This window comes from Excalfactoria chinensis, chromosome 5, assembly GCF_039878825.1.
Source record: "Excalfactoria chinensis isolate bCotChi1 chromosome 5, bCotChi1.hap2, whole genome shotgun sequence".
In the NCBI taxonomy this organism is placed as follows: domain Eukaryota; kingdom Metazoa; phylum Chordata; class Aves; order Galliformes; family Phasianidae; genus Excalfactoria; species Excalfactoria chinensis.
Window position 1 is genome coordinate 26,459,082 of NC_092829.1, and position 13,688 is coordinate 26,472,769.

At 35.8% G+C, this 13,688-nt stretch overlaps 1 protein-coding gene across 3 annotated transcripts in view; it reads right to left on the reverse strand.

Annotated features, from left to right (window-relative positions):
- DPH6 (diphthamine biosynthesis 6) overlaps positions 1–13,472 on the reverse strand; it is a 176,131-nt gene extending 162,659 nt beyond the window's left edge. Inside the window, exons 1-3 of one of the 3 annotated variants that reach the window (XM_072337782.1) lie at positions 13,274–13,472; positions 9,376–9,470; positions 6,874–7,067 (exon numbers count right to left, since the gene is read on the reverse strand). In XM_072337782.1, the coding sequence (XP_072193883.1) occupies positions 6,874–7,067; positions 9,376–9,470; positions 13,274–13,296 (312 nt within the window). In that variant the 5' untranslated portion in view covers positions 13,297–13,472. Of the gene's footprint in view, positions 1–6,873; positions 7,068–9,375; positions 9,474–13,273 lie in introns of those variants that run through there. The other 2 variants (XM_072337780.1, XM_072337781.1) reach the window with 2 other exon arrangements.
- Positions 13,473–13,688: the final 216 nt, after the last annotated feature.

Genomic DNA, 13,688 nt, shown 5'->3' on the forward strand with positions numbered 1-13,688 from the left:
AAACAAAAACAAAACAAACACCAAACTGAAGTATATCTGAGAAATAGGTTTCGTCCAGATTTTTCATGTTCTGATTCCAAAAATACAGTTTACAGCTTCCACAAATGAAATATAAATTGGGAAAGTTCACTAAATTTCAACTTGGTGTATGTGTTGCCTTTAGGCTAACTCTGTTTTAAACTGAAATTACTTTGTGATTGCTGAACACACTACCAGTCTAGCAATCTATTTAGCTACTGGTTTACATTAGCATTGCTTCTGATCAACATTCCAATTTTATTTAAAAAGCTTCATCTTACTCTATCTATTGTTTTCAAGTACTAGTGAAGTCTCACTATCTTCACGCTCCTCTTTAAGTGTTGCATGCACATCATCAAAGCCAGCTTTTCTTAGTCACAAGGTATTAATAAAAGAAGTTAATATTAACCCAGTAAACAAACTACAACATTAGACTAATGTTGCTGAAGTGCTTAATTTAAGATATGTTAGTTCTATGTAAAACTTCTCTGCAATTTAACTCAGAAATGCTGTAGCTCATTCCTACAGACATGCAATTGAATCCAAATGGAGCTGTAACTGTGGCTGCTGAGTCTATGCATGTCACTTAAACAAAACTCAAACCATGAAAAAAGTTTTGATAACATTTATAAAATTGACTTAAACATTTTAATGTATTTTTCCATTTAACTACAATACTGAATGCCAAAACGTTAATAGATAACTCTCTAAATATTCAAGATATTTAACAAGATATGTGAGATTCCTTTCTCCCCATGCAATACAGAACATTAAAACCAATTTTACTATCGTAATTTATTCAAAGCTTGATTATGAGCAATAGCTGCTAGAAGAAATACCGCATTGTTGATTCATATACAACCATTTCACTTAACTACATTGGATAATAGCAGTGCTCCTAGAGGAGCATAAAAGCTAAGTGATTAGAAGTCATTACTGTTAATTAGCATTCACTTTATATTGATAGGGATGAACCTTTTCTGCACTGAACAAATGGAAAGCTTTTATCTGAACGTCTGCCAAACCTGGTCAAGGTAGGCACTGGAATAAAGTGTCAGTGACCACTAAGTAGAATTCAAAACAACAATAATAAAAAAGCAAAACAAAATTCAAGGATGTATCATCATCCAATTAGTGAGATTCAGTTTTTAAACAGGAAAAGGTTTGAAGGGAATGAATAAAACTGGAAGCTCATACTTCACATTCTGCAATCTCACTGATAAAAGGAGGAAATGTGTGTTTATCAAACTTGCTGTGAGTGCACGGTTCATTGGGCGTCTTGTAAACAATGCCTGGCTGCCTATTTCCAAATGCACGTGAGAATCCTGCAACCCAGAGCATCATATTCAGCAAGCAAGGTCATACAAGAGATGCCCTGGAAATGGGAAATTAGGAAAACCTGGCAATCAGGGGTCTAAAGCTGACCAGAACAAGCCCTCAGGCTTGTTTACCATCTTTCACCACCAGCCTGACTGTCTCTGCTTATTCAATATTAACATAACACAAATGAGAGTGAGTGAAAAAAACTCCACACACCTAACACAAAGAAATATAGTGACTTTTGTTTTTGTTTACATAAAGCTCAACATTTCTCACGGTAAGAAACTACCTCAAACATTGATCAAGATCCCATTCTTGAAGGAAAATGGACCCCTCCTGAATAGCTTAGATGAGGCGGAGAATGACAGGCATCCTGTTGACTACAAAATTTCCTTCTTCCCACCTCATTTTAAAATTCAAACTAAAAAAAACCCAAACAAAACAACAACAACATATAATGAATGAAACACGACATATAATTATTTTTACAGCACCAAAAAGCACTGCCAACAATGTGATTACTTCTTACCCTCTTCCCTTAACTCATCCTCTCATTCGCTGCTGCTGACAATAGTCGTCCCTTTGATGGAAAAAGCCACTCCAGAATTAAAAGTAAAAAATAAAACAAAGGCAATTAAAGTAATAATAATTAAATCAATGGAATATGAAGAGTGCAAAGGGACGATTAACATTCTCACAGACAAATTCACTCCAAATGGACAGTGGAGGAACAGTCACTCTAGATAAATTTAGTGCATAATGCATGGGGGGGAAAAAAAAAAAGGCATAAAATATTTTGCCTTAAAAAATAATGCTACTTTATAAACAAGCATTGGTGGGTATTTCTTATTAGGGTTGAAAGCCATTTTATAAAATTTCTAAAAGTTCATATACAAAATTAATATCCATAGGCAAACAGAAATGTGCTAAAAAAAAATAAGGCATCCAAATATTTACGTAATCAATACGACAAACAAAGGGCACAAAATAAGCCAAATTTCATTGTTTCATTGTTTCATTTACTGTATTTTAGAATGTTTTTTCAATACTGACATTATCATTTTTTTTTGTTCTAGTGAATTCTTCAATCACTGAAGTATATGTGAAGTTAAATACAAAATGCACAGTACTCACAATTTGCAACAATTTTAAAATATGGCAATTACTTCAAAAAACTTACATAGACAAATACTTCATCCTCTAATTTAATCTCTCTCAAAATTTCTGAGAAATATGGCTTGAAGAAATTAGCCTATAACATACACAAATAATTCAAATTGCAACAGAAAAAACACCAGATTTTCCTCAACTGAAAACAAACAAACAAACAAAAACCTAAACAAACCAAAACCAAAAACTCAAGGAACTAGAACTGAACTGTTCCAAGCCCTCTGAATCCCATCAGTAAATGGATGAAGTTACCTCATTTGTCCTAATTTTCATAAAATACAAAAATAATTTGAAGAACATCATGCTTAAGTCCCCACATTAAAGATTCTTGAATAGCTGGTAATATTTAGATCATTAAGACTCCTCAGAAAGTTTATTAACCTTACTCACATACACTGAATGTATGCGATTACTCCTAATCATGGAAATACTACCAGTGAAGACAAAGGGAGACCATAAAAATGGATACATATATACCTAACGATTATTTCTAAGTATGTTACTGTCTGTTTCATAACACATTTTCAGCAGTGAGATAATACTTGTTTTGGAAGTAGATTCAGTAGATTCAGACTTCAGTAGATTTATTCATGCTTTTTTTTTTTTTTTAATCTAGGAGCACCCACCCAGAAGTTTGGCTGTGCAGCAGCCACAAAGTCAGTCATCAGAAATGAATCTGAGAACTCATTTTACCCATCAACTACAGCAGCTCAGTTCTGCAGATCAGCGAAAGGAAGACTATTTCCTTAACACAGAAGAATATTTGCAATAATGAGGAACTGAAAGATTTATTTTCAATAAGGGAATTAATGCCTAAACAAAGTACAAAGAATAATCTTGTATTCCATTCTCAAGCCTCTCAAGCTCCATCTCTGCACCAAAAGAAAAGGTTATTTTGTTTAAAACATTTCATAAATCCAATACACTCAGCATCAAACTCTTATTGTTCATGTAATGATCAATGGATGATACCATAACTAATAATCCCTCCGTCCTGAGATCTGAAGTATTAATTTCTTTCAAGTATAACATTAGGGGTTGTTCATAATCTCATAGGTTCTGAACCCACAAAATGCAAAGCAAAAAAACAGACACAAGTAACATTTTTAAACAGAAAATACACTGAAAATCAACTTACATACTCTATAATAGACATACACAAATATATGACCCAAATATATTACAAGGAAGCAAAAACAGAAACAATTTTTCAAAATACTAATTAAAAAAAAAAAAAAACAAACAAACACATAATTATTGAAAAACATTATACAAAAAGATGAAGAATATCTTGAAGAAAACAACTATTTGGCAAGATAGTTCTAGATTTTTACAAATTACAGAGGAAACTTACCAAATAGAAGCAAAGCTTTCACAGAGCAGAGTAGTTAAGACAAGAAATTTGAAAGAAGACACAACAATTTACTGAATCCTAGAAGTAAAACAAGTTATCTTGCACTGGATCTTAGAATCTGGATGCTGCAAAAACTGCTGCCCTGGGCATAGGTCTAAGTTATCAACCCATGGGGTACAAAACACAACCCAACATTCAATAGAAAACAATTCAACACTCAAGACATCTCACACTGCTTCACCATTATGTGCTTGAATAAAACATCAATGTGCTGTTTGGACAATATTGTAATTACACCGAAAAGGGACAAAGTAGTTAAATAGCTTGTACTGAGCAGTGTGTTACAGGAAAGTTTCTTAGAAACCCCTCCCTTCTTCATTCTTTCTAATCATTAAAGAGAAAGACATTGTTCTACACACTTCAAAAAGCAGTGACATGGTAAAACCCTGAAGGATAATTCAGATAACTAAGAAACCCTAATGCAGGAGAATAACACTTTGCTGGAGAAAGCCCCAACATGTGAAGCAACAATCATGGGCAAACTGGGAGTAAGTGCTCAAAATACAGTATAATGGATAATAAATTAAGTTATTCATTAGATTTCAGAATTTGCACATCTTACAAAGTAAAGAAAAATTGCTATCAGGTGAGGACTGCCTGGTTAGACATCACATAAATACTCTAATATGTTTCATAATATGTAATGAATAAAGATGATCTAAAAGAGGACATTAGGCAAGTGGAACATAAACAGAGATTTACTTCATAAATATGAAATCATCTGAGTTTGTGACAAGAAAATTAACTGGTTTATAGTCATCAACAGTCAATATCACTTTTTGAATCCTATACTGTCACCCTGGGTACCTAGCACTGCAAAGGAATATTTAAATTCTTAAAAGTCATGTTAACAAGATGTTTTTATAAACATCAAATGCACTTAATTTCATCACATTATTTTTTCAAATATGGTTTAAATTATTTATTTTTTTATTTCTTTTTACTAAACAAGTACTTTCAATACAAGTATTCTTTACCATGTGAAAGCGATTTTTTTAAGCAATTTTCAACTCAATACACCTTTCCTCTACAGTTATGCACAAACCATTTGACAGAAAAACAGAGCTATGTTACTTTCACCAATGTTTTGAAATTATGACCACTTAGGGATGCATTCTTGCAAGACTCGTTCAGAATTCCCCTCCTGCCTTCAACATAGAGCAAACTGAGATATTAACATACCTGGGGAAAAGTCCTAAAGAGAAATCACCAGTAATTAAAATTTACACAGTAAAGGTACAAAACTACAGTTATAAATAAATGTGAAAAGTTTAAAATAGAAAGCTTTCGAAGTCACTTTCAACAGAGAAAAAAAGTTTAATATTTTCTTTAAAATTAAAAATACAAAGAGTTACAACTCCTGCAGATTATGAACCCCTGATAATTATGTAGTTACCTATCAGAATAGGCAAGACTTCTACTGAAACTTTGCACTGGAGTTTCATAGATAGATCTGGCTATAAGATCATGTTTATTTAAAAACTAACATAAAAGCAATATATTGTTAATATTTGTGCCTTTAAAATATCATGCAGTGGAATTAATGTTTCTGTACAGGAAAGAATTAGATATTTGGTTCCAGACAACCTGATAACATCTCTTTCAGCTATAGTTATAATTACCATGTATTAACTTCCAAAGCAGAACTTGTCATGATTTAACATTAGCATTAATTTATGTCAAGCATCCATTTCTCCAAAGACAGCAAGGATCGAAAAGGAAGTATGATCTTAATTGCCATTAATCTGACCATTTTTAATTAAATTGATCAGTAATTTATTATCTTACACAGCGCCAGAAAGCTGCTATCATACAGCTTTAAGAGACAGTCTATACTCTTCTCTATAATTTCTAATACTATCATGGTTCAAAAATTGTATAAAAGTGCTGTGCCATATTTCTTTCAATTCCTGTGCAACATTCTATTTAAAATTTCCATGAAACACTCTAGGGTGCAATACAGCCTACGTGCACTATTCTCCTCTGGAGTAGCCTCATACTCAACACAGGTACATGATCTTGATTTTTCCTGCCAAAGATGTTTAGAAAAACGTAACATCCATTTTCAGCATTGGTTCAGGAAGCACTCTGCACTCAAGCCATATTCATTCTTAGTCTAATCTGCAAGTTTTGTTGTTTTTTTTTTTACTGAACAAAGAATAAACCTAAAGCTTTCAGGTTTAAACCTCAGTTCAATGAGAAAAAATGAAGAAGGAAATGCTCAGTACCTGAACTGAAGACAAGAAATATCTTCAGTTAAAGTTTCAGAAAGTAGTCTACCAGCTTTATCCATAAAAGTAAATATGTATTTATTTTTATTTATAATTATTTGTTTATTATAATTTATATTTATTTTTAGAAACAATAAACATGTTTTCCTATACACTGTATTGTTTTAGTACCACGCACTGCAGTCATGGCTATCATGTTATATAGTAGCATATAGTTACAGGGCTACCAAAAGCAAAACCTGTAGAACCACAATTGTAAAACATTCCTTAATACTTTGTGGGCTATCTGCAACATGCAAACACACATATTCTAGCCTATATAGCACATGCACAACCAAATGGAAATGTCTAGATGCATTTTTCCAAACACTCATAAATGCAGAAATGCCCTCAATTCTCTTTTTTGAGTAATCAGACAACACACTTCAAATATGAAACAATATAAACATTCGGGTTCAGCCTGAAACGTGGGTTAATCTGACTTACATTGGAAGAAAAAGGATAAAGTGAATAAAGTTACACCATATATTTACAGTGCAAGGAAGAAAAAAATAACAGACATTAAACTTTTAAATGTGCGAGTGTTGTAAACTTTTCTCAAAGCTTTCCTCAGGGGATCATTTACCTAAATTCACAAATGAATCAAACTATTTAAACAATCAAAGTATATTGAAGCAACACACCTGTCCTCAAGTATTTCATACTTTTCATTCATCATACCTTAACAAGTTTCAAGAGGTGGTAAAGATCTTCGACCTCATCTTCCTGACATGTCGTATACACTTTTCCAGTATTTATGCTGGTACCCTTTATGAAGCAACGATAGAGTGGCAAATCCATTGCATCAGCATACAGATCAATGGCGTGGTGTCCTACTGTCTGATACATGTAGCTATCCAATTCATCAGTCTGCCCTGCCACAGTTAAGAAATAATTTCATTAGCTACATAATTTCAACAGTTAAAAATAATCATAATACTTCAAAGCACTGAAAAAAAATCTAAATGTTAATATTGTTTGGTTCACCAACAGATGTTTAATGACATTAATTCTATAAGCATGGGGGGGAAAAAGAAGATGCTTTTTGTTTTTCACAACCCAACAGACATATATCAGGAATACACTGCCTATCTGGAAATTGTGGGGTCTGCTTTTCCTTCCCTGCTTCATTCAAATATCCAAGACTGGTCCAATTCTTCTCTTATTCATATGGTAATTCAAATAGGAGTACACCTCAGAGACACAAACCCAAGTGCATTTCAGCATATTCAGAGCAAGAAATTCGGAATGCATTGCAACACTGTAAGTAAGTAATGGCTTGTCACAATTTTCAAAACTTTCTGCTTTTACATCATTTTCATGGTCATCGAGAGACAAGAGCAGATTATTTGAGCCAAAGTGGAATAAAAGAGGATTGCTACAATGTTCTGACATTGATTAACATTCAAGAAGAAAAGAAAATTTCTTACAGTAACAAGTCCTTTCTACCTTCACTCATTCTAATAACCAAACTTAGCAGCAAAGATCTGATCACATTCTATTTCCTTAATCAGGACAAAAAAAGGTAACTGAAATTTCTTACAAGCAGTTTGTAGCTAACAAATGAAGAAAAAAACAGTTACAATGCAGCATCATAGATTAAAAATAAATCTTAAACTGTTTCTATATAAAATCTTTCAAATAACGTAAGTTAAAAATATAACTGAAATTTCCATCTCATTTGTTAAGCTATCTCAGTTTACTGTTTTAATGCTAATCTATCATACTGGAACTTCTCTTAATTTACACATAAACACTTAAAGCAGCTCTGCTGTACATCTAGCACATCTTGAGAAGGATCTATAATACTGACCAAGGTAACTAATTTGTGACGTAACAATTAGATCATGTCACATTTGATGCCATACAATAGTTACAGATATGTATTTGCTTAAAATGGGCAAATCCAAACACATAATCACAACTAACCAACCTAAACCAGAATAGTTGATTTAAAAGAAAAGTCAGTATTTTCCAACATAAATAAAAAATGACAAGGTCTTTAAACCAATATTCAGTTCAGAACACATAGGTTTTTTATTAATTGGGACTCTCCAGGCAGCACTGGTGCAAGATAAAATAAAATGAATGGCATAGAATCTGCCATTGCCTGAAGCACCTCAATTAACTTTCCACAAAATATCCAAACTACACACTTAAAGACAGCATTTTATGATTTTAATGACAGTATTCTACATTTCTGATGGGGATAAATTAGTTTAAAGACAACTTATTTCAATAAGATTATACATGATTACGTGCTAGCTATGAAGAAAATAAATTGTTCCTGTACTCCCAAGCATTTGCTATGTCTGTCCATGATTTATTTGTGATGTCAGCTCCCATTTCTCTCACTTTCTCTGCGTAGTTTCCTAACATGTAGTTACCAGGTTAACTGTTGATGGATTGAACAGTTAACATATGTTAATACTATAACATATTTAATATACTCTCCTGTCAGCTGGGTAACAACACAAATCATTTTATGCTTTAGACAAACACAGAAGCAGCAGACACTTCCCTGCTCAGCTCACCACTGATTTAGACTACCTGACATGATCCCATTATCTTTCGTAGAGGTAAGTCTAGGCCTAGTGTGAAACTCATCAGAAATCTGGTCCAAGCTAAAGGGAAGGAACAATTGTACCAAGATAAGCTGCAGTTCAGATCAGTTATACAATTCAGTTCACAAACACTGGGCTAGACTATTGGAGGAAGATGCATGAAGTTAAAAACAAACAAGCAGCTTCAAAACTCCTTACTTTGGCAAAATGGTTTACGCTAGTTTAATGAATTTCTAGAAATAGAGTATTCATTCTGTTTGATCATTTTCTCTTCCAACTTATACTTTTTGTGCTGCTTAACTCATACAACCTCTTCCCATACCACCAGAAATATTTGTGCTTTTTTAAAAAGAAAAAACATTTAAGCCTTTCTTTTACCAACCTTCATCTTGTGGGATTTTTTTCCTGTTGTTTTTTTTTGTTTTCTTGTTTTTTTTCCCCTCTCTTCAAGGAAAAATAAATTAAATGTAATAGGCATCTAGGCATCCATATCATTTTCTTCCTTCTACCTGAGATTTCTAGACTGCCCTTCAATATGTAAATATTGAAAGCAAAGCTGTCAGCCTACTTTTTCTAATTAACACAAACAAGCAAAAAGCTCCTATGGATTCCTACATACCTGTGCTTTCAGCAGGTCTTAAGTTGGCTAGAGCAACAATCTGATGCCCAGCAGCAACGCACTGCATCATATTATAACAGCTGTCCTTCCCACCACTGTCAAACAAAGAAAATAGTGGCAATTAAGTGAAAATACTGCAAAAAAAAAACTTTAGCACTCTCCTTGACTACTTTAGCCCGCCTGCCTAGCTCTCAAAATGTAACATTATCAGAGCAGGTTACAAATGTATTGAATAAGAAGAGGTCACAAGATGTTACTAGGAGCTAAAAAATGATTCCACCATAGCAAAGCTGAAACAATGTTTCCTATTTATACACAGTAGCCATAAAACAGGTATCCCGTTCTAATCTTCATCTAGTTTCTAGTCTGAGAGTTTAAATGAAGAACAGCCACTTCAACTGGAATCCCTTCAGAACAAGAACTATCTTTTACTTCAGAGACCAATTATTCCATACCCATTATTAAGTTAACATGGAAACAAACAAATCTCCCAGTATCTGTTCCATGGAGCAACCAGATTTAGCTGTCCTTTTTGACGAAAACTATCATATCTGGATTAACATTTATACTTAACGGGATATGTTGTGCAAACTTTCAATACTTTAAATGTACTTTCCATTGTCAGAAGTTCTAATTGTTGCAGGCAGTAGGTTCAGTTGGCTCTGCATGAAACGTGCCATTTTTTACTACAGATAATTGCAGAAAACAATAATTACAGTCTATTAAATAAACGCTGGAATAACAAGTGGAAAAACATTCCCCTCTGAGGCCAAAAGACAGTACTACAGCCACATGGAACATGATAAGTTTTAACTTAAAACCTAATGAAACTTTTTTCACTACCAGTGAGAAAAGAACCCTGTCTCCCACTGTAAATTAATCTTTCTCGCATGGATTTTAATCCCTGACAAAGAAACACTACAGTCTAACAGCAAAACTAAAGCTGGTGCAGATGCAAACACTTAAACAACCCATGCTCAGATTCACACCCTCCAAGCTGCAACTGCAAACACCAGCCCAGTTCAGGAGCCACAACACCTCTGTGAAACTGCTTCCAGCCTCTTGGTCCCCAGGACCAGGACAGAAGAGCAGACAGCAGTTAGAAGCATGCCTTGCTGCTACTGGCCACCACCATTTCTCTGCTGTTAGGAAAAAAATGTTTCAGCATCTCTAACAAGAAGCTCCCACTTTTATCTTTCTCTTATGCAAGATCTTGAAACTATATAACAGTAATACAATCATACAGCTATTCCCTTCAATTTAGGCTTCTATCCATAGTAAAAATCTGCATGCTGACCCTAACTTACTGCATAACTTAAACCTCAAGAAGTTGTATAAACAACATGGAATCCTTTTGTACTTTACAGACTGTCATAAAGCAGGTGCTTATGTTTCAGTGTTATAAATATGATAAACAGATTTCTAATTTTAGGGTCCATCTGTACCTGACATTATTCTCATTCATTCCTACAACATTCTTCTAATCTATATATGGATAAAAGAGCATTAAAAGCTGTATTCATTAATTCTGAATACTGCACTTGGTAGCTTGAAAATGTAGTTAGCATTCAATTCAAGTGAAATTTCAGGTTGAACAGACTCGTAATAAGACAAAGGCTCTTTTCTTTCTGAATGACTCCATTCTAAAAAGTAAAAGCCTCCCACTAGTGCTGATTTCTACTCCAAATACAACTTAAGCCAAGTAATGACAGTTGATATTTGCCTTTGCCATTCACAGAGATTCAATATTAACATTTCTAATTAAAATTAAGGAGGGCATCAGAATAAATCTATTCTGTTATCCTTTATCATAATCTTTTATGTTGTCATTTTAAGATGAGGCTACATTCAAATTTCCCACATTTAACAAAGATTTGTAGCACGCTTGCTGTATCACAAGGTACTATATTGCTATTTATTTTCCATATTATTGTTATCATGGCCCTATAAAATAACTGCACCAAAGAAATAGAAGGAAATGGTTCCTACCTAAACGGCTTTCTAATCTAGCAGTAAAACACATAACAACTAAGTCCAATGAGACCTGACAGCCAGTACTGGGTGAGGAAGGTGGACTCAGCACAGTTCCAGCCCAGCTACCATTTAATACCTGGTGATTAAATAATGATTTTTAAAAATCTCCAAGAGAGATTAAGGTAGATACTTATTGAGGAACACTCAATGATGCTGGTTGCATCCAGGGTTAGGTTTGACAGTGCTCCAAGGATGTCAACAGGTTGGACTGTAAACTAACAACATAACAGCAGAAAAAAAAAAAAAAAAAAAAAAAAAAAAAAAAAAAAAGAAAAAAAAAAAAGCTAATCAATGTGGCACAGATAAATAAGAGACTTTTAGGGAAAAAAAAATAAAAATAAAAATCCTTCTGGTCAACAACTGTAACCATTTACATTGAGAAAATTCTACAAGAATTAAAGAATTGGAAAAAAAAAATAATCATATTTCAGTTAGAAGACTGGCTTTAAAATGTCTATGATTTAGCACAAAACACAATACAGGGCTTAGCCCATAAATATCACCTTAACGCAAGACTATCAACTTTAAGTGTGGCCAACATTTTAGAAGAAAAAGAAACAGGCTAAAGTAGTCTTACACATAATCCTGACCTTTTCTAAAGTAAGAAGCACTTTTCAAATACCTTTTTTCCCTCTGATCTTTGAGGCTAGCTCTATTACAAAGATTCCAGACACTTTGATGTCTCTTTAAAATTCTTCTTAAAAACTATTACTGAAACTAAATCCATCCTTGTAAATTGCCCATAAAAATAGCAATTGTGTTACAAACCTGTTTCAGGATTTCATTTCATCCTGCCTTTTAACACATTCCTCTGTTTAGAGAATATCAAAATAAATAAACCTGGGAGACAGAAACTTATCTATAAAAGACGAAAAAGCACTGAAGTTGATTGTCCCTGTGTGTATTTAAGCAGATCTTGAGAAGCACAGATACCATTTGGTGTTCCATTTTTTCCTCTTTGGGTAGTATTTCAATGATTTGTAATTGTTGCAGCCAAATAACAACTTCAATGGGGTTTGACATCAGACATTACCCAAGAGAATTTAACACATTAAATATTAGGGCTTTGGTAAAGTTAATGCACTCAAAAAAACCAAACCAACCAGTCAAACAAAAAAGCCACATTGCTTACATAGGCATAACCCCACCCCAGATACAGGTTCCTCAGCTTGCTGTCTTCTAACTGTTGTTTTTCAAGAAAATGGATTATTAAAAAAGCGAAACTACCAAAAAAAAAAAAAAAAAAAAGTATTATTTACACTACAACAACCGTGGAAACAGACAAAAAGCAGCAGGACTACATGAGAAGCAAATAAAGCACCTCACAGACAGGGCTGAACCAAACCACAGCTACTTCAATGGGGAGCTCCCTTCTTTATTTAAACGAGCAAAACGAAATGCCTCTCAGAAGGCACGCTAGGAAGCCTATCGTGAGAGACCATACAGTATTTGGAAGGGAAACAAAAAACAACCTTGAAAACTGAACTAAAAGTGAGCAGAACTGCCCTAACTGAACGGTCTTGGCAAAGGCCCCGCTCACGAAACAGGAGCTGACCGAGATAAGGGGCGGGCAGCAATCAGCGGAAATGTCTTGCACTATATTTTTATTTTCTTTCACAGACCGGTATTGCTTGCAGTTCCCGGCAGCACGGCAATAGCAGCGCGGCAGCCTTGGCCAGCACGTGGTTTGGCGGGGGGGGAAAGAGGGGTGGTTCTGCTCACCCTGCCCGGCCGGACCCTCCCATCCGCCGGGCGGGGGCGCGGGGGAGCCGGGGGGAATGGTCGGGCGGTGCTCGGGGCACCACGACCCACAGCCCCTCTCCGCTGCGCACTGCTCCGCCGCCAGCACCTCGCTGGCCGTTACCTGATCAGAGCCACTACTCGCATGGCGCACACTGCTCCGGGGCGGTAACACTGAGCAGGAGTCGTGCGATGGGGATGCAGTCCAACTTCCCCGCCACCCCGGGCTGCGCACACCGCCGCTACCGTCCGGCAGCCTCCCCGCGGCAGGCCCTCCCAGGGCAGCCCGGCAGACTGCCTGAGCGAGAGGGAGGCGCTCCGGGCCGCCGCCAGGTCCCGCTAGGGAAGACGACTTCTCCTGCGTCCCGGAGAGCGCGTCGAGGGCGCGGCGGTCAGGGCCGGCCCGGAGGGGAGCTCGGCAGCGGGAGGCGCCGGGGAAGGCAGCGCGTGGGGCGCCTGCGTGCGGACGGGCCGCCTACTGCCGCTAGGACCGGGCGGGCCGCTTGTTCCGTGCGCGGCGGACGCAGCTGCTAGGTCAG